General features: G+C 38.4%; 1 protein-coding gene across 4 annotated transcripts in view; it reads right to left on the bottom strand.

Annotated features, from left to right (window-relative positions):
• Nucleotides 1-25,727, bottom strand: part of MYO16 (myosin XVI) — a 597,681-nt gene that overhangs the window by 339,316 nt on the left and 232,638 nt on the right. For all 4 annotated transcript variants that reach the window (XM_070579270.1, XM_070579268.1, XM_070579272.1 and 1 more), the window contains exons 6-8: nucleotides 21,034-21,158; nucleotides 12,270-12,395; nucleotides 595-670 (exon numbers count right to left, since the gene is read on the bottom strand). In XM_070579270.1, the coding sequence (XP_070435371.1) occupies nucleotides 595-670; nucleotides 12,270-12,395; nucleotides 21,034-21,158 (327 nt within the window). The remainder of the gene's footprint in view (nucleotides 1-594; nucleotides 671-12,269; nucleotides 12,396-21,033; nucleotides 21,159-25,727) is intronic.

Here is a 25,727-nt window from a genome sequence, read left to right as displayed (position 1 = left end):
TTCTTAATATACCAAAAATAACATGATTAGTAACTTTGTTGTCAAATTTAAAAGCTAAAAAATGAATGTGGCACCCATTTTTTAAATAAGTATATGAATATATAAAAGAACAGTGGTAAACAGAACTCTAGATATTTTCAAAAAGATATCTGTTAAGGAAGAGTGACATTAAGATTTTCAAAGTTTTAAATTAGGTTGAGAATGAATGTTAGATTCTATTTCTTGCGGTACAAATATCTGTGCAGAAAAATTACTATTATTGTTTAAAATAACACGCATGCATTTGGTATAATGAGAAACTAGTTAAATAATGGCAAAAATATATTATAAAGTAAGTGACGCTGCAGGAATCCCTGTCCTGGAAGTTTAAAGCGGGAAAAGCCAATTGCAGTGAAGTCCAAGGGGACTCTACCATTTAACTGCTCTCGAACATCCTCTTGTCATGAGCAGCGCTTACGAGAGTGTGAATCCTGCTAGAACTGGGGTGGTGTTCACAGAGCTTCGCAGGAGAGGCTGACTCTCATCTCCAGCTATGCTCATGAAGAATGACTTACACATGACGGGAAGGGAACAACAGAACCGCACACAACCTACCTGAGGCCTTCTCTTCATTGCAGTTCAGAAGGTTCGGATTTGCCTGATGCATCAAAAGAAGTTTCACCAGGTTTGTCTGAAACATTAAAGATAATTGAAATAGGAGACACCGGGCTGGGTAGTGAAGGTTCATCAGTAAATAACACACAGTCGCGGCCTCGAAGGGGCACTTCCATTGGAGTGGAGTGAGAATGCCTTAGCATAACCTACTAGGCTAAATGCTTCTTACTCTCCCCATTTCCAGTTCCTTCTTACAAAACGACAGATTTTCAAACTATTTCAGCAATGAATGCATTCAAACCAAAAATTACTTATCAAATAAGGGAGGAATTGCTGAGGATTTGAAAAGGTTCACTTAACACTTTCTAGGTTTACTTCAGGGCATCTTATGGGAGGAACTATATGATATAGTATGCTTTGTTTTGTTTTAACTTAGCAATCCATGAAAGTCTCATTTATTGATACTCTTCATTCATTCCAGCACCGTGGACAAAATGAACCTAACGTCACATTGGAGAATTAGAAAAACCTAACCTCATGCTGCAAGAATGAAGCAATTGGGTGAGAGACTAATATATTTTTAATATTTTATTATAAAATATATCATACCTACAAAGAGTATATATAACATATATGTACCATTGAGCAAGTAATGAAATAAATTCCAGTGCACCCAACTTTTTAAAATGTCATTCATGGTATCTTTGTGTTCCACCCCAAAATTATCCCTCTCCATATTTCCCAGATTTGACCACCATCATGAATTTGGGGCTGACCATTATTATGTTTTCTTTACATGCTTAGACCTTATGTAAGAAAACATCCCTAAACAACATATTGCTTCATTTCATCTGTTTGTGACATTTATAAAAATGAAATCCGAGTGTACATATACTTCTGTGCTTTGCTTTTGTGGCTTAACATTGCACATTTGAGCATCCTCAGAGATGATGGGTTTAACCAAGCTTCATTCATTTTTTTTCCTTTTTTTTTTTTGAGGAAGATTAACTCTGAGCTAACATCTGCTGCCAACCCTCTTTTTGCTGAGGAAGACTGGCCCTGAGCTAACATCATGCCCATGTTCCTCTACTTTATATGTGGGACGCCTGCCACAGCATGGCTTGCCAAGCGATGTGTGGGTCTGCACCTGGGATCTGAACTGGTGAACCCCAGGCCACCGAAGCAGAATGTGCAAACTTAACTGCTGTGCCACCGGGCCAGCCCCTTTATTTGTTCATTTTCTTGGTTGCACAGAATTGCATTGTACAAATATATCACAATTTATTCCCTTCTCTCAGTGAAAGCCATATGTAAGGCATTTATTTATTTTTATAAATAATGCTGCTATAAATATACTAGTTTATATATCTTGGTGCATGCATGCACGAGTTTCTTCAGGATATATATACTTAGACATATAAAACACTTACATTAAGTATGGAAAAATGTCTCTAATTTAAAGTCTCTAATTTTCTTGTTCTTTTTCAAGATAATTTTGTCTATATTAGGTACTCTGCATTTCCATATACATTTTAGGATGAACTTTTCAATTTCTGTAAGAAAGGCTGTAGGATTTTGATTACGATTTCTTTAAATAAATAGATACTATATTAGTTTTACATGGCTTCCTTAATAAATTACCACACAGTTGATGGTTTAAACAATAAAAATTTATCATCTTACAATGCTGCAGGTCAGATGTCTGACACAGGTCTCGCTGGGTTAAAGCTAGGGTCTTGGCAGCACTATGTCCCCTTCTGGCTGTAAGGGCGAGTCTATTTCTTGCCTTTTCCAGCTTCTAGAGGTCACCACATTCCTTGGCTTGCTGTCCCTTCCTTCATCTTCAAACCAGAAACATTGTCTCTCTGACCATTTTTTACATAGTCACATCTCCCTCTGACCCTCAGCCGGAATGATTCTTTGCTTTTAAGGACCCAAGTGATTACATTGGAACCACCAGGGTAATCCAGGAAGGTCTTCGCATCTGGAGATCCTTAACTAACCACAACTGCAAACTTCTTTGCCTTGTCAGGTTCTGAGGATTAGGGTGTGGGCATCTTTGGGGGCCACTATTCTGCCTCCTACAGAGATCTTAATAATATTCACCATTTCAACACATGAATACGGCTTACCTCTCCATCTATTTAGGTCTTCTTTAATTTCTTACTGCAATGCTTTATAGTTTGCAGTGCAGAAATCTTGTACATCTTTTCTTAAATATATTCTTATATATTTTATGTTTTTAATGCTACTGGAAACAACCTTGATAAATTCAATTAATGATTCTAGTTTTTTAATTTGGGGGAGATTCCTCTGGAATTTTTATTCTCCTTTCTTCTTTCCTAACTTTGTCTTTCGTTTCCATTTCTTGCTTTATTACATTGGTTAGAATGGGACTGGCTTTTCCAATCTGTGGGGTTTTTGCTTTTGTAACACTTGCTGTGGCCTTCTCCACCCAGGCAGAGCTTCTCGTCGAGGACTTCCAAGGTACCTCCCCATCCATCGATTATTGCTTTTGTTAGTGTTCTTCTTATAAAATTAATTAGGTTTTAAATAGTCTGTCCCATTGCTAGCTTTCCCACAAGCCCATTCAAAATCATTGTTTGGTTTTACAGAGCACAAATTATTTCAGTAACACTTAAATCATGTTAAGGAGAATGCTTACATTCAGAAGTTTGCTTTTATTTCCAAATATATACAGTTTACTAAAGAAAGAGAAGTTCTCTTGGAATCTGAAAGAAGAAATACATACAGAAAATTCCTAGGACATTAAAATAGGTACAGGAATGAGTTTTGTTTTATATTAAAGATCTGAGAGATTTGCTTGCTTTTAAACCATAGAGAAGGAAGAAATGGATGGAGGGAGGAAGGGAAGAAGGAAAAGAATAATGGAGAGCGGGAGGGAGGGCTGAAGGAAGGAAAAGGAGTAAGGAAAGGAGAAAAGCAGGGGAAAAAAAGGAAAACCAAAAATTAGGCAAGCTTGACTTTGTTTTTCACAAATTTGAAAGAACAGCAGTAAACCTAAAAGCATTTATAGCTTTTCAAAAACGTCAGACTTTCAGGAAATCTACCAATTCCTTTGCATTTCTGAGATCAATTCAGTCTTTGCAGAATTCCAAAGAGAAACTTGTGCAATCAGTCAACAGACCCCTCTCTCCACAGCTACAACTGTAACTGCAGAAAGCATTTAGGTCATAAAAGCAAAATGCTTCTTACGTGAAAAGCTTTAGCAATAAAAGTAATTCTATTTTATTTCCCGCTTGTAAAAATAAACATTCATGTGCAGAATGAGGAAGCTTCTCTCACTCGGGGAATTCCTTTCTTTTTGTTAAGTTTGTATTTCCCGTGCATTTCCAATTAGAAATCAGTGAAGCACACCACAGAGATCAGCTGAGCTGGCCGGTGCTCATTTCAATGACTCTACTCTAGAACATTTGTTTTAACCTCACAAAAGATCTTTAGGTAAATTACTTCAAATGCAAATAGGTAGTGTGTGTAGCCCAGTGAGAATTCATCTCCATTATCAAAAGAACTTTATAATTGCCAAAGCTATCAGAAGTTAAGGTGACTTTCTGTGCATATCTGTGTGTGTGTGTGTGTGTGTGTGTGCCCGTTAAAGGAGACTCTACATGCTAATATATTTAAACTGAAATTTAAATTCACATAAGTTGCTGAATACATAGTTTATTCATTCTTTGGATAGTTTTATTTCGGTTTGGTTAAATTTAACGATATTAATTCCTTGGTGGTCATGTAAATTATCTCTCTAAAAAGTGAAAAAATAGCCATGAGTTTTTGGAGATAGTTGAATTCCCCGTTCGTTAACTTTCACTTAAATTAATAAAGGGAAATTATAACATTAAAGGTCTGTGGGAATTCAGAATTTGTATATCCCATGCTCATTGGGACATACTCTACATTGTAATGAGCAAATGTTTCTAACTCAGAACTACCTGAAGGATTTCAGATCTAAAATATAAAAACATGTAAGAAATTGTTAACATTAACTCTATTTGTGATTCGACTATGATTCCTCATCAAACAAGTAGTTCTGCCTTCACCCCTCAACATACATGCTTTCTAACCCCACCAGTACTCTGCACAATTGTCCGCTCTCTTTCCGGAAACATGCCTCCTTCACTTCCCTGCAGCAGCCTCATTCTCCTACGTCCATTCCTCCGCAGACTCCTCCAAAGGAACAAGTCTTATACTGTTAAATATGGTGTTGCTCACTGCACTTCGCTCTTGCTTGAACTCCTTTTCCATCGTGCACGATTTTTTTGAGTAATCTGTCACAGATCTCTATTTCCAGCTCTACCCAAAACCTTGCACGTGCCCAAGTTGTCTCCTGGATATCTCTGTGAGGATTTCTCCCACTGACGAACCAGTGTCCAGGTGTGTGCTCACTCACTTGCTCTTCACACATTGATTCAGTGATGCATTGAGAAAGACCAGCATCTGCTAAACTAGGACATCTCTTGATTCGACTGTTAATAAATGGTAACTGAGTACTGAGTACTCTGTGTCAAGCCCTGTACTAGTAAAGAAGTAGATGCTGTACCTGCCCTGAGTTCTCACAGACTAGAGGGTGATACGGACAAATGAAGAGACAATTCCAACATGTTGTGATAAGTGATGTAATGTGGGAGATAGAGGGTGTTATGCAGGGTGTGTGAGCAGAGCCATCACATCCAAACCCAGGAAGTTAGAGTAGACAGCTGGCGAAGTGACATCTCAGTGTGGTCCTGCAAGGTAAGTGAGATTTAACCACTTACCAATTTCAGGAAAAGCAAAGAACATGAAAAGGATGTACACGGTGGCATATTCCAGAAATTGAAAGAAGCTCAGTACAGATATATCCTCCAGCCTGGTGGGGGGGAGGCAGGGGAAATAAAGCTGGAGAATTATGCAGAAGCCCAGGCACATGGTGCTCATAAACTGTGTTATGGAGTGGGCATTTCATATCAACAGCACTGGAAAGAATGTTGTGTTGAAATAGTTTGATGATGTTTGCATTTGGAAAGATCACTGTAAGTGAATTGTTGAGAACAGAGGGGAGAAGAGGCTGGGTTAGGAGGCTGAGGGGTTAATCTTGACTTAGACATGCTGATGCACTGGAGGAGGGTAGAGGCAGTGAGGCTGTACAGACTGACTGATCATGCTTATAGTTCAAATAGCTTAAAACTATTTAGTAGGTAGAAGTTTGTGGGCTGGGTGGTTTATTAGACATGAAAGAAGAGAGAGAGGTAGAAAAGAGGATAATGCCCAATTTTGTGATGAGTAAATGATAAATCAGAGAAGGAATAACAATTTGGGGTTGGAGAAAAGAAGATGATAATTCCCTTTGTAAACAAGTTGAGTTTGAGGACAGATTGATAGAGATTTCCCACGGGGCAATGGTCCTCATGGGTCTGGAACACAGAGAGAAACAGAAGAAGGCTTCGGGAGTCGTGAGCATGTAGAGAATTCGAAACTGCAGGCTTGGAGACTCCCCAAGGGCATGCAAACACTGAGAAGAGCTGGAAGCTAGGGCAGAGCAATGGATTCATCAATCCCATATGCTCAGAAGGGTGGGAGGAAAACCAGAGAGTGTGTATATCTTTTCCAAAGCAAAGAAGAAATATTTGAAGGAAAAAAACACTCTGACTATGTCTCAATTCTCATCTACTTGGGTAAAAATGTATTTGAGAACACAAACGACTCCTTTGAACATCAAGATATGCAGGTTGTATGACACAAAACACTTCTGAAGGGAGGATATTAGATTTTAGAATTTGTAAAATTATTTTCCTATCTTTTGTTGTAGTATCTCCAATCCCATTATAAACATTAAAAATACGTACAAGGCTAGAATCAAATTTTATGTCCAATTCATCAAATTTTATTTTATGTACAACTCAGAAAAGAATCGTAAAACCTAAAGATTTATTGCGCACATAAAGGATTCAGTTCCCACTTTTAAACGAGAACAGTCTTCTTTTTCTCACTGGAAAAGTTAATATATTTCTAAAATGAAGTTTTAAACCATATACGCCATCCCAGTATAAATATAAATAATAAATATTGCTATAAATGATGAACTATCTTCTCCATAAAGGTATTTATATTTGTAAGATATTTATAGGAAAGTGAAATTGATATGAATGTCTCAGAAAATACCATTAGTCTGTCTAAAATGTTAGCATTTCTAAACCCTTTTTTTTCTGAACTGAGATACATTTATTTACAGAAAAGTTTTTAGAGTTATAAATCTCCCATGCATACAAACTGATATTCAAATAAAACCTGTTTCTAAAATATCATTTCCAAAATGAATATTAAATAGTATTTTTATGAGTGAACAATTTTTAAAAAATAATTTGATATCATATGGTATTTTCTTTTCTTTTTCTTTTGTGAGGAAGATTAGCCCTGAGCTAACATCTGCTGCCAATCCTCTTCTTTTTGCTAAGGAAGACTTGCCCTGAGCTAACATCTGTGCCCATGTTCCTCTACTTTATATGTGGGATGCTGCCACAGCGTGGCTTGCCAAGTGGTGCCACATCTGCATCCGTGATCTGAACCGGAGAACCCCGGGCAGCTGAAGCGGAACATGGAAACTCAACCACTGTGCCACTGGGCCAGCCCCTCATATGGTATTTTATTGACAAAATAATCGAGATACAATTTACTTAAAATTTTCTATTAACATAGATCTCTTAGTAGTTCTTGTAGTCTGAATCCAGGAAGAATATTTAGATTTTGGTGTCATATATTCTAACAGGAAATCCTCACTCTAGCTCTCTGTGTTAGAGCTTTGCCTCTAGTTCTCAGTTCATCAATTTGCCCATTGAATTCCTTCAGTCACCCTGCTGGACACTGGGACACCATGGTGGGGAACGCAGCTCAAGACCCTGGTGTCTGGAGCTTATGTTCTGGTGGAGACCCCATTCAAGTATGTATAATGGAGCAAAATAGAAAAGACACATATGATCTTCAGACTCTATCCTTGGTACTGAAATGTATAAGGATTTAGAAAATCTTGAATTAATGGCTAGTCATTTTCTAGAGAAGCAGAGGATAAAGGTGAGATTATTTTTAAAATATGCCTCATTTGCATGTTATAAATGATAATTTCTGGAAAATTTTGTGTTGGTTATCTGTCTGTACAAATCTAGCAAATGTATCAACTGCCCAGGACACATCCCCAGGGATGTTCAGCTTGTTTGATGCAGTCACCTTCATCATTCTCAACAATCTTCTATGTAAAATTCCTCCTTTCAACAGAGGTTGATGGTTCTCATTGATTGAAGATCCTGGGGGCCACACTCTATGGGAGAGGAATTATTGAGGCTTGTTATGTTCACACCGCCAGCAAGTGGTAGAGCTTGTGCTCAGAGCCAGCCAGCGAGGAGGACATGGGAGTCCTCAGAACAAAGCTGGCTTCATCACGTAGTTGAGCAGAATGAAATATAGGCGTGTTTGTATGGGGGAGTATCTGCGAAATAGCAGAAAGAATAGGGGACCCTAAAAAAATACATTGTTTTTTAAGAGTTGGGGTCAAATATTTTGCAGCTGGTTTAAAAAAAATGGAGCAATCGGAAAGTGTTTAATTCACCATTAATAAATGATGAATGTTAGAAATGTAGCTGCTACACTGGAAAAGTAGTAAGAAAAATATCAATCTTAATTACTCTGCATCTAGCAAAGTAAATGCAACTTTTGAATCATATTTCCATATAAGTTCATGACTATGATCCTCTAGGCTGCAAACATAGATTTAGAAAACCTAAAGTTTGGGAAATTTTTCAAATGTGACAGGTAATGGGGTGAGAGTACGGATATCCACTAGTTCTCTCTGCCTTATCAGTCAACGATTCCTCTAGCTGTTGACTTTTGTGTGATGAGAATCTCCAGGAAGCTTTATGAAGGAAGAGGCAATTGCATTGGCCTTATGTTCCTATGTCGCCAAGGCTTGGCAGGCATCATGCTTGGCATATATGTTAGTCATTAAATTATCTTTTTATTGTTAAATGTAACTGTGTTTATTAAAACCAATTGCAAACCTTTTCACCATTTAGCCAATCTGTTTTATTAGTTTAATATATTCATCAATCTTTTGTCATGTTTATATAAATCATGTCTTTCTGTGACACAAATTTAATCTGACTCTGATCCTGTCTTTTAACACTTAACATATAATAAACCTCAATTATAGGCACTTTAAAAAAGTAGTTTCTTGGGTAGAAGTTTCCATTTCTGCAGAGTAGGGTTTCTTATGGATCCCTGAAAGGTCCATTCCTTATTTTCACAGAGAACTCTTGGCCTCTGAAATGGTAGGCATACTTTCTGTGTCTGTGCATTTCTTGCAAAAGGATCGGTATCTTTATCTGTCTGCCTAAGTGATAAATTTCTGATAACCACTAATTCTTTCTGTCTTAATCAGTACAGCTCCCAGGAATTGGAAGTGAAACATCTAGATGTTTCTGCAAAATATGAGTGATAAAAAACTGGTTACATTTAGGCATGTTTAACGCACAGAACCAAAGACAGCAATAGATGCCTTATAATGGAACAGTTATTTAAACCAATCTTCATTTCTACTCTGCCCCACAGGTGGGTTTCATGTGGAAATAATCATAAATTAACTTCTTTTCATCATTCTTTATCAAGCTTTACAAGGTTTTTAGAAATAAGCATTTTTTTTTCAACAGAAGCAGTTGTTTTAAAACACACGAACTTAGACTGGTTTCCTTCTGGTCCTCCTCGCTACCTACAATAAAGCCTGGAAATAATAAGCGCCTCAAGAAGAACTCTGAAGAGTGGAAGGAGGAAGGTGAACTGGCTCAGGATCCCTGGAAGGGAGGAGTCGCAGAGGTGCAGGGCAACCTACGTCCTCCCATCCAATAGGAGAAGGCACCCCCAGACTTGGTATTTCCCAGCCCAACCCAGCAACAGAAGGGGGCCAGGTAGATGCATCCTTCCCCCATTCAAACCATGTCCCTTTGACAGCATCAGGTGAGTCCAGCACCATGACCGGCTAACACTAAGTGCCAGGGCAAGTGCTCTTCTTCCACTGAGCCTGAGATTCCCCTCCCCCATGAGAAACAAGGATGGCTGGGAGGAGGCACCTGCAGGAGGGAGCATACCCACAGGCTCCAGCCCTGAAAGACTTTATGTCCCCGTGGAGATTCCCCTACCTGACCCAGAGACTTGGGATATCCCAGCCTGGGGAAACCCCTCCCACCCATTTGGGGGCACCAAAAGGAATCAGTAGGAAGCCCAGGGGCACCAGACAAACCAAGCAGACCAAAATAACACCTCAAAAGTCTGAAAATTAAACTACCATTGGAACCACAGCCCACTCAAGTAGACAAGGACCTGCGATGCTGAACTTCAACAGGGTGACTGCCTGCTAAAGTAGAAGATTTGTATAGGACCAAGATTCTCCAACATAATAGCCAAAATGCCCAAGATAGGGTTAAAAATCACCCATCATACCAAGGTCAGGAAATCACAACTTGAACAAGAAATGATGATTAACGACATCAACAGCAGGATGAATCATGCTAGAATTATGAGGATGACTTTAAAGCAGCCATCATAAGAACGCTTCAACAAGTAATTACAAATGCTCTTGAAACAAATGAAAAAATAGAAAAACTCATCGAAGACATAGAAGTTATAAGAAAGGAAGAAATGGAAATGATAGAACTGAAAAATCCAATAACAAATAAAATATACCAACTCATACCAAATATTTCATTGGACCTGCAACCAAACAAAAAAACCCCACATACTAGGTTCTGATAACAATCATTAAAACGTCTAGTAACAGAAATAATGACATATTTAGTCCAAGGCATATCTTTATAACAACGTTGTTAAATCTAGTCCTATTCCCCTAGAATTCACTATGTTCTGAAAGTGAGTAAAGGGAACCGATTTGTTACTCTTTGAAATGACGTCTGACCCCAAATTTAAAAGTCCAATCAGGAAAAGTGAAAAATTAGGTAAAATGAAAGCCTAATCCATTCAAGCTCGGGTAGTGTTCTGTTACATTTTACCAAGCTATCACTCACTTCCAGATTTAGCTCCTTCCAGAAGCAATTCCTGACAATAATGGGCACGTTTTGATAATTCACTGATTACCATTTCTTCAGCACATGCCAACACGTTGTATTCTAAGAAACAGTACTTGCTTACATGTTCTCTTCTCTATTTTTTTTACCAATGACAAAACTTCTCACCTGGTGTATCCCAGTATGCTGCTGTGGCAGAAATGGAGTACTGATGTATTGATGTTGTACTGAGGTATCTATCCCCCAATACTCCAGTAGTCTAGTGCGACTTGGGGACCCTGGATATCTGAGGCCAATGACTTCAGCCACCTGCAGCCTCATCCCCTTAATCCATCCATTTACTTACACACACTCACTTGCTAAAAGCACATTTTGGGGGTTGTTAATAGCCTGTTAAAAATATTTATTGAGGGGCCGGCCTGGTGGCACAGCGGTTAAGTGCGCACGTTCTGCTTTGGCGGCCTGTGGTTCACTGGTTCAGATCCCGGGTGTGGATGTGGCACTGCTTGGCACACCATGCTGTGGTAGGCGTCCCACATATAAAGTAGAGGAAGATGGGCATGGATGTGAGCTCAGGGCCAGTCTTCCTCAGCAAAAAGAGGAGGATTGGCAGTAGTTAGCTCAGGGCTAATCTTCCTCAAAAAAAAAATTATTGAATTAATCTTTTTCTAAAGAAATATTGTCAAAGCAAACAATGTTCTTACTAGTTTGAAAGATCTTCCCTAAGCAATGTGTTTTTTCTAAAATACTTGAAATGCAAACACTTTCAATTCTTTCAACAATGACACTACTCAAATTTTATGATAGATATTTTGCATACCAGTTGGTATTTAAAGAATTTAACTTACTATAAATTCAATGAATGTGCTTCTTACCCCAAACTAATGTTTGGAAATCAACAAGTTTAGCTGCAATATCCATATATATGGAAAACTGAGTTATTTTTCACACTATTACTACTAAGAATTCTCTAACACAAAACATTATACAAATTTTATAAGTTGATTTTAATATCAGTGAGTTATTATGAACATTATTCAATCACATTCACCCATACAAATAATTTAAAAATAAGTTGGAGTTTACTTCTTCTTCACAATATAATGGTACCTCACAAGAAATTAACTTGTACAATAGTAACTCAAGATGTATTAGCTATAGTCAAAAATCAATTCAGAGGAAGAACTCTGCTACCCATCCTTCATTCATTAAAATGAAACGTAATTTATAGAGAAAACTAAAATTTAATTTTGCTTTACACCTGCTAATTGTAGAAAACAACAGAATTATTGCAGACTCAAGCAATTGTAAGCTTATAAGGCTATATAACATTAAGAAAATAGTATTAAGTCCATTCTATAAAGAATGTTTACAAGTTTCGATTATTTCTCCACTGATTTTGATTACAATATACAGAATCCTCAGGGATGTAGATTATTATGTGTCCTTCTAAATGTTTTTTTAACCATAAAAGTATTTGTTTAGTAAAGTGATGTGTTAAAAGTCAAATTACATATGATTAGTGCATGATTTTAAATAAAAATAAAACTAAATATGAAATGATACATTGATTATAAAGTGATTTTTTAAACATAATTCAGGACATCATTTTACCTGGCCATACTTTGCTGCCAAATGGAGTGGGGTCCAGTACTGATTATCTACTATGTTGAGATCTCCACCATGTTCCAGGAGAAGAGATACCACCTCCTTGTAGCCACTTGCACACGCCATATGCAACTGCAACAAAGAGAGATTTTGTTACTTACCTTAAAAAGAGCAGTGACGCCAATACAGTTTATTCAATAGCTTAAAGAGAGCTATTTTATAAAGTATTCGATCTAAAATATAGAGACCTTTAAAAAAAGAGAAGATATATGTAATTTTATTTATTTGGTACAAGTGGATGTCATGATTCTTTGAAAAAGGCTTATGGGTTAGTTTTTTATTATTTTCCTTCTGACTTTGACAATCTGCACTTTTTCATATAATTTCTATTTCCCTCTCTAGTGCCCCCTTACGTAGCCGTCATTTTAACATTCTCTCGGTTTAGTTTCTTACTGCAATCTGAGATCTAGAAATGAGGCCTCAGGAACTAGAAAGACGAGACCAGCATTTGGAGAATTTTTCAGATGGGGGAATTCCTGTTTCTAAGGCAGCAGCTTTTATTCGTGAGTAAACTATCATCACATCCAATTTAAATTAGTTTATTAAGTAACTGCATGATTGAATTTGTAATCATAATAATTAAGAAGAGGGAACTATAAGGAAAAGAAAAAGAAAAACTAATTTAAAAGTAGTAAAACATGACTTCTAGGTTTTGTAGCATGGAATTTTGTAGGTCTCTTCCATTTTTATCAGAAAGACAAAATTACAATAAAGTCAAAAGCCTTATTAAATATCTAGATTTTGATACAATTTAGCAAAAACATTTGCTTTTCTACCTCTATACTTAATTACGTCTTCAATCTACAGTGACACTTATATGTATATTTCTTGTACTTTCAACTATACTAGACCAACAAATATATTCACCTAATTTAAGGCATAGAGATTAAGAGATCGTTTCATATCAATCTTCTTATAATTTGTTACATACAGAATTCATCATTAATATTCTAGTGAACAGTCCGAAGAATAATATATCCACAGGGATTTTAGAGAAATGTAATTTTAAATACTTGTTCTCCTAGACAACTAATCTTTCACCTGCTTCTAAATTTGTTCAACATTATTAAATGATCAGTCAATGATTGGCAGGTTACTCTGTGCCATATGCACTAACATCTGGATCTCAGAATTTCACTTCTAGTCTAAAACTACATTAAGAATGGGTCCATCGGTTGATTAACACCTGATACTAATGATGTCAAGGTCATAGGATCAGCCCCTTAATGAGTAGATTTGCTTTCTGTGCAGCAAAAATTGGGTTTAGCCCAACTCCCAGTCAGTCATCTTATGCCCTGCTCCCAAGGAAAAGACTAGAAGGAAAACATTCTTGACTCACTTAGTAGAAAAGCTATCCAAACATGAGCTACCAGTGATATCTATGGAGGCGGGCAATTTAATCCTAGGTAATTTCAAAACAAAAACCCTACCTTTGAGTACTTCCACCTCATCACAATGTACTGGAATTTGTTAAAATCATCATAACAAAATATCAGGAGCTTAGAGCCCTTACCTTCATTCTATCAGCGATCAACTTCTGAATCCATAAGCAAGTCACTAGACCCCATGGAGTACAGTTTCTCATCACTAAAATTAGCCTTAGAGTTAAAAAATTTAAAAAAGTCTGCTTTTGAAGTGGAATGTATACTCCTACCTTGCCCTGACCATGGCTGGAAGACATCAGGTGCCAAAATGGAACAGTGTTTATCACTGTGGTGTCTCAGAATTCTCCTCTCCTGCTATTGCACAGGGTCTTATGAGAAACACAGAGGTGGTGGTTGTTTCTGTACAGAACTAGCAGCAGCTATTTGAAAGCACGGTTCTCATGGAAAATTATCATGAGTTGGAAATCGCCCATCTAGTTACCATGTAGGACAGGACATTAGAGTGGTTCCACAAACATGATGCACAATTATAAATTATTTCATCTATTCTGTACAACCTGTGGTACAGTTATCATTGTCCTGATTTTGCGGTTGGGAAAATTGTGGCTTAGATAATTTAAGTAATTGGTCCAGGGACACATGGCCATTGTGGTCTGAAACCAGTTCTGATCTCCAGCACTGACATTTTGAAGTAGCAAAGGAGAGTGGACATCCGAGTTGGGCAGGCTAGAGTATAATGCTGCAGTATTAATACTCCTAACAAACCCTGCATTCATCCCATAAATTTATGGATTTTTTTGGCTTTTTTTTTTCCTTTTCTGAGGAAGATTTGCCCTGAGCCAACATCTGTTGCCAATCTTCCTCTTTTTGTTTGAGGAAGATTTGCCCTGAGCTAACATCCTTTGCCCATCTTCCTCTATGTTGCATGTGGGTCACCACCACAGCATGGCCATGGATGAGTGGTGTAGGTCCATGCCGAGGAACTGAACCCTGGCTGCCGTAGTTGAGCACGCTGAGCTTAACCATTAGGTCCTGAAGGAGAATGTTTGTACCCATTCACACTCCATCCAATAGTATGTGAGAGAACTCATTTGCATAGAACTTTAGGTTTTCTTGTCCTCACTATTATTTATTTCTAAAATGATTGCAAATAATTCCCACGTATTTAATTCCAACAATGCCTCCTTTTACATATTTATAGGCTAGTTGTATTTTTTCTTTTGTGAATTGACTCTGATTATTATTTTTTAAATGTTTTTATTGAGAGATGGTCATCCTTTTTTATTAATTTCTATGAACACTGCATATTTTAAAGATATTAACACTTTTAAATACCTGTTGCAAATATTACTCCTGGTTTATTATCTGCCTCCTAATTTTGCTCACTGTTTGACGCATAAATGTCAGTTTTAATTTCCGTGGTAGTCAATGACATGAATATTTCCCCTTGTCTTTTCTCCTCTTATTTTTCTATTAGAAGGGCCTTTGTCAGTTAGGCTTAAGTCCTTTCTTCTATGTAACGTAGAGAATAGGTGCTAATTATTAAGTCTCTTACTCACTCTTGTATTTGTGCATCTCATTTTAAAAAAAAATCTGCGTGTAAAATTTAAAATACACCCCCATTGGATTTGATCTTATTTAAGGTCTGTGACCCCACGAGTCTAAGGCTGGAAGATCACTCTGAGGCTAATGCCATCTTTTGATGAAAACTGTGTCAGGAGTAAATGAAAATCACTCTTGAGGCATAGCAATTCAAATACGTATAAGGATTAATGCAGATTTTTAACCACTAATTTCAGATCTCCCTTAATCTATATTTGTAGGAGAATGCTAACAGAGGATTTTTCCTATCTCAGTTTTGACCCAAGGATGAAGACTATATATAGATACATATCATATCTCAAAGTGAGACCATATACGGAAATTTGAAAATAGTCGTCCAAAAACTGCTTAGATGACTTTTGCCCTCTACCTCAAAACTGAGAGCATTATAGGTTTCAACTGGAGATAAAATGAGAATGAAAATGTTGGACAATTTTTGCAGAGAACTGCCAGTGTGGTAGGAGTCCACTTCCTCCTCCCACGGTGTGTGTGTGGTGGAGGGAGGGACCTGAGTTCCTTCCTGCTTTCAAGTCAAGAGAGACTGGCTTCAGCGACCCTCTAGAGAAGTTATGTGTCCTTGGCAGCTTGGCGGAGATACCATGACTGTTTTTGATCCCTGCCTAGTAAAAGTGAAGGGCAAGAGACGGGCTGGCTCTCTGCTTTGGTGTGCAATGAAGGGGCGTTATTGATACATTCAGATCTATATGCACACTTATGAGTTTGCAGGGGAAAAAATATACATGGAAGTTTTTCCGCAGGCAAGCTGTGTTCATTTCTGCTTCTCTGTCAGAGGGCTGCCTGAGGGAGCCAGCACGGCTCAGCAGAGAGAGGCGGGAGTATCAGCGGATTTCCCAGAGTTGAGGCAGGTGTCAAGGACCATCGTGATGAGCTGCGTCCGCCCAGATCTGGTGCCGGCTGCAGAGTCCCAGTGAGGGGCTTGGGAGGTGGTGTCTTAAGAACCCCCTCATCCTCGCAGGAGAAGGAGTCAATTTCTTGCCCAGAGAGCATGATATATCATCTCAAGAAAGGTCAAGTTGAACCTTCCTGCTGTCATTGCGTCTCCTCTTGCCCATCTGTCTCCTCCGCTCTTCCCCTCCTTCAACTCCAGCAACAGCGAAGAGGAAGAAAGAGGCAGGAGTGGCAATGGTTGACCGTGTGCACCCTCCCTTCCATGGACTTCCTGATCTGACACTGGGCTACCCGGGAGTAGGTTCAAGATTTAACTGAAATGAGGGTTTACCACCTGGGCCCACCGGTCCCCGCAGGATCTGTGCATAGAATTCACAGGGTTTGCAAACTTGGGTGAGAAAATGGTTAGTTTTATATTTTTCTAGCCCCAACTGAAATTTAGCAAATTCTTCAGTGATGAACATAGGCAGCACACTCGTGATATTAAAGAAATCCTAATATTTTCATATGATGTTTCTGTTGTAGCAGATATCTCAGAATATTACTCATGTTCAACTCTATTCTTAAGTCATGGTAATTATTAGATCTGTTAGTATGTTAATAAAGAAGCACATGCGTTAAAGATCACAATTTAATTTTAATATTATGGTTACTGTGTTTCAACATAATTGGGTTTACTTGTAATTTGGGCACCATTTTTTAGTACATTAAAAACATTATTCTGGGAGCCAACTGGTGGTGCAGCCATTAAGTTCACGTGTTCCACTTCAGCGGCCTGAGGTTCGCTGGTTTGGATCCTGGGTGCGGACCTATGCACCACTTATTAAGCCATGCTGTGGCAGGCGTCCAACATATAAAATAGAGGGAGGCAGGCATGGATGTTAGCTCAGGACCAGTCTTCCTCAGCAAAAAAAAAAAACAAAATAACCCCAAAAACCAAAAACCCATTATTCTGACAAGGAATCCATGATTACATCAGATGGTAGATGGCTAAAGTGGAGTACAGCAAGAAGATAGTGAGCCCTAACTTCATGCAAGCCAGGAGTTTTCATTTTTACATGGGTCCAGAGATTCTAATCTCTAAAGTGAGGCTATGTATCATTACATAAAGTAACCAAAGAGCTTTATTCCCTAAAAATGACCAGAAATCTAACAGCACTGGCTGAGGCTTCATCCAGAAGTAAGGATTGAACCACTACCACTGAAATACAAAAGGGGGACAAAAATAAAATTGCGTGATATTTGCATCTCATGAATAATTCTTTTCCAACAAACCAAGTAAATACGCCTTAAGGCCAAATGTGATATATCAAATCCTGTGACAAAACAGTAAAGAACCAGCACCTCCAGAATATATATGCTGGTTATAACAGTAGTATTTTCAAAGAGTATTTTTTTATATATACTCAAACTTAAGAACTAATTTTCACATGCTTGGTAACATGACTTTTTTTGGAATTGTATCCTTTTCTGAGGCTTTTGTTTTAATTTAAGAAGAATATTAATGTAAACTAAGTGACCTTTTTAAAAGACCTATGTTATGTTTGGTTATTTGATCGAATATTCTAAGAAAGGAAGAAAAAGTAACATAAAGACCATCTTACTAGAAGTTTATTCCTATTGAGCTTTTTGTTGATAGTTTCATCTCTTGTGTGCATACAATTCAACAGTAAGGGAAATTATGCCCAATTTTGAACCACAGATGACATTCCGACTGGAGATATAAAAATCAGCTTGTGGACAAAAGTGTCTTCTTATTGTTGTCATAACAATAAACAGGAACATACACTAGACATGCACCCTACAGAGAGACAGCTCCAGGGATGGCAGTCATTAACACAATGGACTGACCGACGCAGACATGAGAGTCCAGCTGAACAGTCTCTTGCGAAATGCTGTGATCTTCCAGGGACGACTTCCTACTCTCCTGCTTACTGTTACTTTCCTTGTAAGACGCTCAGAGATGATCAACACAAGATGTAGTTATTATAGAGCAATTATTTGCAATATTTATGTTCTCTATTCAGTAAAAAAAACTCACAAGTAATGCAAAATTGAAGATGGCTGAAAATGAGAGCAATTTATTGCTGTGTATTGATTCTTTCAAGAGCTTCTCTTCTGAAGTATGTAGGTCCTTGTATTTAGCAGTGATTGAAGCATGTATGCTGTTTTCATTTAACAAAAATTAGACTACTGGGGGTGAGCATGATGAAGTGTATTCAGAAATTGATAAATAATAATGTATACCCCCAATTACACAATGTTATAAACCATTAGGATCTCAACAAAATTACTTGGGGAAAAAAAAGTAAAACAAAAACAAAACTAAACAAAAAAATAAAGTTATAATATCTTCTGCCAAACGAAGAAACAAAGACTCTGCTGGCTTTCTCCCATGTGTTAGGCATTAGTGCATTACATACATTAAATGAACTATTAATTAAATAGCTCACTCCAATCCAGATTTTGACCCCACCACTCCACTGAAACTGTCCTAGATGGGCAGACCAACGACCTCCACATTATTAAGTCCAATAGCCAACTGCCATCTCCGTTTACTTGGCCTCTCAGCAGTGCCAGAGACTCTATGATTTCCTCCTCATTGTCACACTTCCTTCACTTGGCTCTGGGGACGTCTCATTTTCTTAGTTTTCCTCCTACCTCAGGAGTTCCTCCTTCTCATCTCCTTTCTGGATCTTCCTCCTTTCCTAGGCTCCATGGCTCAGTCCCAAATCCTCTTTCCTTCTGTGTCAAATTCATGATTCCATCCAGGGACAAGACTTCCAGTATCACGTACATGCTAATGTTCCCAAAATTGTTTCTCCAGTCTAGACATCTCCTGAATTCCAGACTCAACATCCAGCCACAAACTCAACATCTCTGTGGCAATGGCTAAGAGGCACTTCTAACCTCACCTTTCCAAAACTGGTCCTGCTCCTCCCTGCTCTAAGCTCCCTTCGTCCTCAGCTTTCTCTATCCCATTGGATGCCAACTCCATCACTCCAGTTGTTCAAGCTCAATATACTTGGAGTCATCCTGAAGTCTTTTCTTTCTCTCACACCACATTTCCATCAGGAAAACCCAATGGATCTTCTGTTAAGATAGAGTGAAATCAGCCACTTCTCACCACCTCAACTTCTACTGCCTCTTCCTGAGCCACAGCACCGCTTGCCTGGATCACAGGAACAGTCTCCTGACTGAAGTCTTGGCTGCAGTCTTGCCCTCTTACAGCTCATCCTTAACACAGCAGTCAGAGCGAGAGATCCTTTTACAATGAAAGTAGGATCCGTGTCCCGCCTCTCTTCAGAACTCTCCAGTGTGTTCCCATCTCACTCAGAGTAACTGCCACAGTCCTCACACAGGCCCACAAGACCTTGTGTGATCTAATCTCGGTACCTCTTACTTCTCTCCTATCCTTTACTCGGCTCAGCCACGCTGGCATCCTTGCTGTTTCTTAATCACACTATACCCACTCCCGCCTCAGGGCCTCTGCTCCTATCACTGTCCAGCCTGGAATGCTCCTCCTTCACACCTGCAGTGTGTGCAGACTTCCTTCAGGTCATTACTCAAAACTCTCCTTGTCAGTGACATCTTACCTGTTGGCCTATCCAAAATGTCGACAAAATGCTCAGCACGTCCCTGTCTAGCTTTATTATTTTCTCCTTTGCATTTATCATTAACATGCTATATACTTAGCTCATTTATATTGTATATTATGTGCCTTCCCCAATGAAATGGGAGACCATGACAAAAGGACTTTTGTGGTTTTTGTTCATTATTATTCTGTTCACAGGATGTGGTCAATACATATTTCCTCGATAAGTTAATTAGAATGTTTTAACATTTGAATGTGTTATTTTTCAATAAACTCTAAACATTCCTTGTTTTCTTTTCTTATAGCTTAGAGTTAGATTTTTGATAGTCTCCTGAAACTTATATTCCAAAGGCTGAAAGCAACATCTAAGAAGAGAATTCCATCTAGAGGTCTCAAGGCACACAATCGACATTTAATACATCAAAAAATTTGTCAGATCTCACAAAACTCTCATGCATTGAGTTCAGTCACTTCCTCCATCTACTGTGTTCAGCCTCACGCCATAGCTTTCCCGTGGCAGAAACCGAATCACTGCCTCCAGCCCCTTCTGTGCGCCGCGTGCTTCATAGCTTCATCTTCTCGTCCGCTGCCCTTGTTTACTCTCTTTTTTGTTTTTCCCTGTTTTTTCCATTTATGTCCACCATATTAATTTTAACCTCAGCACGCCTAGTCCAAGTAAATTTTATGGGTCGATAGGGCCAAATGTTCTTATTTAGATGATTAGACATTGTGCTTATATTAAAATTAATCCAAATTTAATTGTTCTGTTTTTAATTTACTGCAGCTGTGCCTGATAGCAATAAAAAAAGTAATGACGTTTGCTTGAATTTAGAAATTCATTTACCAGAGTAACTCACAGTTTGTTTTGCTTAAAATTAAAATGAAAACATTCTCCTACAAGTTCCATCTCAACAATCACATTGACAAAGAAATGCATTAAAAATTTATAAATCTGTAGGAAAACACACATAGAAGGCAGGCTTGAAGAAAATATATCAACATCTAAACATTGTTTTCTCTGGGTGGTGGCATAAGTGATTTGCATTTTCCTCTTTGCATATTTATGTGTTTTCCAAAATTTCTACAATGAATATGCATTACTTTTATTATCAGGAAAAAATACATTACTTAAAAGTTAACTATATCCAATTCCATAGTTTAGAAATCAATTTAAATTCTCTATTTAAGCAATATTTCTGAGTCAGGAATGTTCACTTACCAGAGTCACTCCTTCATCATTTTTCTCGTTAACATTTCCTCCACACGATAAGAAGTGTTTGACGTCGGTTAACATGCTCATTGGCCTCTGAAGTTTCATCTGGCGCAGTGAGGTCAGATCCACTCCTAGGGGAAAAGGAGCTTTTCAAACAGAATGTAGAGATGCTTCTCAGCAACTAGGGGTCAAAACTTAGTTTTATCTTACATTCTTTCAACATGTTCTTCTTTGAAGTCCCTCTCCCACTTTGAATTCTCAAAGCGTCTATAATTATTTGTCCTGGCATCCATCCTATTTTCAGCTAGAGTATGGTCTTGAATAATTTCCTCTTACTATAGCCCAAAGATGGGATACAATGCTTTATATATGCCAGGCTCTCAATGGATATCGGTTTTCGTATAAATAATTAATACACACTGCCCCAGTACCTTTGAGTACTTGAATTGAATTAAGGTGAGTCATAAAGATATAGTTTTTGTTCTCTATGATTTTCTGGCCAAAATAGTTGCTCCTAAAAGCAATGTAGTATCCTGGGATAGAAAAAGGACTTTAGTGGAAAAATCTAAATAAAGTCTGTAGTTTAGTTAATGGTATTGTACCAATGTCAACCTCTTAGTTTGGACAAACTAATCTAATTCCATGGTAGCTTATATCTCTGCATTTATGGATCCCTGTTCCTAGCATTGGTTCCAGGACAAAATAGGCATTTACAAAGGGGAAATAATCCATCTTATTCCAAGTGAAAGTAATAATGATGATGATGATGACATCTCCCTCTCAGCAAGTATTTGCTATGAACCAGCCACTATTCTGAGCACTTTCTATCTCTTGTCTGATTGAGTCCTTGCTGCAAACATGGAGAGAGAGCAGGGCACAGTGGACTCGAGCACAGATGCTGGAGGGATCCTCCTGGCCGTGCTGAGTCTGTGACTGACTTCCCCAGGGTGACTTTGGGAAAGCTATTCAACATGTCTGGTCTTCTGTATCCTCAATCACTCAGATAACAACATACATCCCAATGGAGCAAAGCTATAGGTAATATTTATAAGATCTGTCTACACGGCAGAGACCATATTAGCACGTTGCCTCTGTGCTATCATTTTCCCCTTAGAGCCCACCAGGTCTGCCTTACTGCATAGCCTGTTGTCTGAGTCTGGATGGACACAGAGCACAGGCGCTCAGGAGTCAGCCTGCCTGGGTTTTAGTGCTGTGTCTTGCATTTAAACTATTTGTGCCAATGAGGGCAGGCAACTTTTCCTCTGCCTCAGTTTCTCCATTTGCAAAATGGGGATGAAACTTCTTGTTTCACTAGTTGTGAGGAGAATGAGTTAAAACACATAAAGAAAACAAATAGTATTTAGCTTGCAGTAAGCACTCAGTAACAGTGAGCTGTCATTATTAGTCAGCCTTCTGGTATAGGGATTACATGCTATTCATTTAGGGAGATTTTCTCTGTTATAAGGAGGCAGAGAGAAACCAAACAAAATAAAGCAAAACGCAATATTTGAATAAGGTACCTTGTTCAAACACTCTGTTCAAAGCCAACCCATTTAGCAGAGAAATGAAAGAGGAACCCATTAACCATACCTCTGCTTCTGAGCCATCGTGCCCCATTTCAGAAGAACTGACACATTTCCCTTACAGGCACATCTGAGGTTTGTTAAGAACCAACTAAAACTGTCACTCTATTCTCATTTTTAGGATAATGGAATTTGACATGTGAGTTAATTTGGGAAAATATTATTTCTCAGATGCCAGTGTTCAATTTTGCACATTGAAGCAGCAGAAGGATCTGATGGTTACCCTACTCCAAGGCTACATTATTTTAACTTTTATAATGTTGCAAAGTTTACTGAAGTGGTATATATCTTTTAGATAATTATTTAAACTGTAATTAAAATTGAGTGATAAAAAAAGATTGGGTTCAGGGCCAACCTGGTGGCGCAGTGGTTAAGTTTGCACGTTCCACTTCAGCGGGTGGTCTGGGGTTTGCCAGTTTGGATCCCAGGTGGGGACCTATACACTGCTTGTCAAGCCATATTGTGGCAGATGTCCCACATATAAAGTAGAGGAAGATGGCCACGGAGCTTAGCTCAGGGCCAATCTTCCTCAGCAAAAAGAGGAGGATTGGCAGCAGATGTTAGCTCAGGGCTAATCTTCTTCTTCAAAAAAAAGAAAACAAAAGATTTGGCTCAAAGATAAAAGAGAAATTAAGACAGAGAGGTTAGCTATCACTTATTTCAGACTCATTTAAGTACAACACATTATGGGAAAACAATCTATTTCTGGTCACTGTTGTGAAGATATCAGAGGAGAATACTATGACATTGTCTTAAAAATTAATTTTAAATCAAATATGATACCAAATGTGATTCTTAGATTTTTGTTATATGTTCAGGAAAAAAGAACAAGTTTATTTCTGGTAATACAATAGAATGGAAATTCCCTCTCTTTTTGGTCAAAAAATTTCTTAAGCTCCTCCTGGCAAACACAGCTATAGCCCATAAGAAGTCTATTTCATAATGGATAATGGGCCAATCCTCTCTTCTTTCAAAGAAACTAGGTTTCATTTCCAGACTCTTTTCTGAAAAAAAAAAAATTGATGTAAGTCCTGCTTAGATTTATTATTTTGACAGGAATTTGGTAATTTCTTCAAATTTAGGAAGTAAGAAATAAAATCATTTACCTCAAATTCACAAGTTATTCCATGTGATATTAATTACTGCTATCTGATTACATTTGATAATATCAATAGAAGCTCATACAAAACTGAAACTACATTAACACCTTGAGTCACTCTCAAACCTATCTGAACTTTCCTTATCTGTCCCTCATAAGATAATACTGTTTTTTTTAACAATTCAACTTTTCCTTTTCTCCATGATCCATTTCGTATTGAGGGTACTGTATGCCTCAATTATAGATAATTTTATCATGATGCTGACTATGATATGACCCATCCCATGATCTTAGCATAAGATTCCCTAAACCCCTAGAGTTGAATCTAACCCCAATTTTTGTCTCCATAGTAAGCTTCCCAAGGGATCCAACACTTGAAGGAAGCAAAAAGAGTTGAGCAGGCAAATCAACAAAGTTGGTCTAGCAAAGAGAAACAGACATGTTCAAGCCCAAAGGATGTTGTCACCCTCTACCCCATCCCTTTCCCCAACCCTGACCACAGGCATAATGTGGGACTGCCCCAAGAAAACTGGGATGCACTGTCACCCTAACAATGGTGATTCTGATCAGGTCAGTGCAGGGATAGTGTTGTGAGTGGACATTTAATAAGCAGAAGAAAGATACAAGGACATTTGTGGACTGATTAACCTGGAGTACTCTGAAGAATGAATAGGGAGGGCTAAGACTGGAGCAAAAAGACCACTTTCCAAGGCTGGTTCAAAACAGAAAGACCAGGGTTTTAACTAAGCCAGTAACAGGAAGATTGGCAAGGGAGGTGTACGTATTAGACAGATGTAAAGGAAGTAGAATCTGCAAGATTTGGTGACAACTCGATGTGAGAGATTTAGAAGAAAAGTGACGTTCAGATTCTTGGATTCCTGGCTGTAACGGTAAAATGGAATATAGACAGAGTATGAAAGGACAACAATAAGTTCCATATTGGACGTGTTATTTCAAATTGTCTGATAGCCAAGTCAAGATACTTAATAAAATTGCATGTACTAGGCTGAAGGTCTTGAATGATATCCAAGCTACAGGAATACTCTTGGGAACAGGCAGATGGTAACAATGCAAGGAAGAGGGTGAGATAAGCTAGGAACAGTGTGGAATGATAGAAGATACTCAGAGACAAAGCCCTAGGAACCACCCACATTTGGAATCCACGGCGTCTGGACGTCCAAGTGGTGCATACAAAGCAAACTAAGCAGAAGCTCAAAGAGAAGGGAAGAAAACTATGGAAATATCATTGCAGGTAAGAGAGATTTCATAGAAGAGTGTGATCAAGGTTATCCAATGTCACAGGACATGAGGATATAGGAGGATGGAAGTGATGGCTGAGTAGAGTACCAAGGAGGGCAATGGCAGTCATTGTAGGGACATTGCCATGGATCCACAGGGGCAGAAGCTGAACTTCAGTGGGCTGAGTGGGGGAGATTAGGAATTCAAGAGAATAAACATGAGCTGCTTTTCCTGAAAGGATGAATTTAAAAGGAAGGAGAAAGGGCAGTGGGTGATGATGTATGTAGAGCAAAGTAAAAACTTTTGTTTTATTTATTTTTCAAGGACTTGAAAAAAATTATATAGGTATTTTTCCCATGGCGAGCATCTGTCCTGGACCACCTCGAGCTCTCCCAGCAGTGCTTTCTTTCTTTGCTGGTTCATTTTACAATCAATTGCTTTCCTTGAATGCCATCTGGTTTGCCTAGCACTGGAGATTTAATATGCATCAAATGCTCGATCAGCCTCCATGGCTATCTCGTTTTCCAGCCCAGGAAGCTGAGGCGGTGAGCTGAGGTTAATTGCTGTGCCCGGGTGTACAGTGTACGTCAGCAGTGACAGTACAATTAGAACTTGTGACCAGCAATTTTCCATGTAATCAACTTGCTCACGACCTCACCTGCCTCCTGCCACATGTGTCCTGATGTGACAGCACGATAAGTACTCTGATTTGAAACTGTATGATGCGGAGCACAAATTCAAATATTGCAACCACCTGGTTATAAGAATGCAGTGCTGAA

The sequence above is a fragment of the Equus przewalskii genome, chromosome 16 (assembly GCF_037783145.1).
Source record: "Equus przewalskii isolate Varuska chromosome 16, EquPr2, whole genome shotgun sequence".
Classification (NCBI taxonomy): Eukaryota; Metazoa; Chordata; class Mammalia; order Perissodactyla; family Equidae; genus Equus; species Equus przewalskii.
This window is presented reverse-complemented; position numbering and strand designations above follow the sequence as displayed.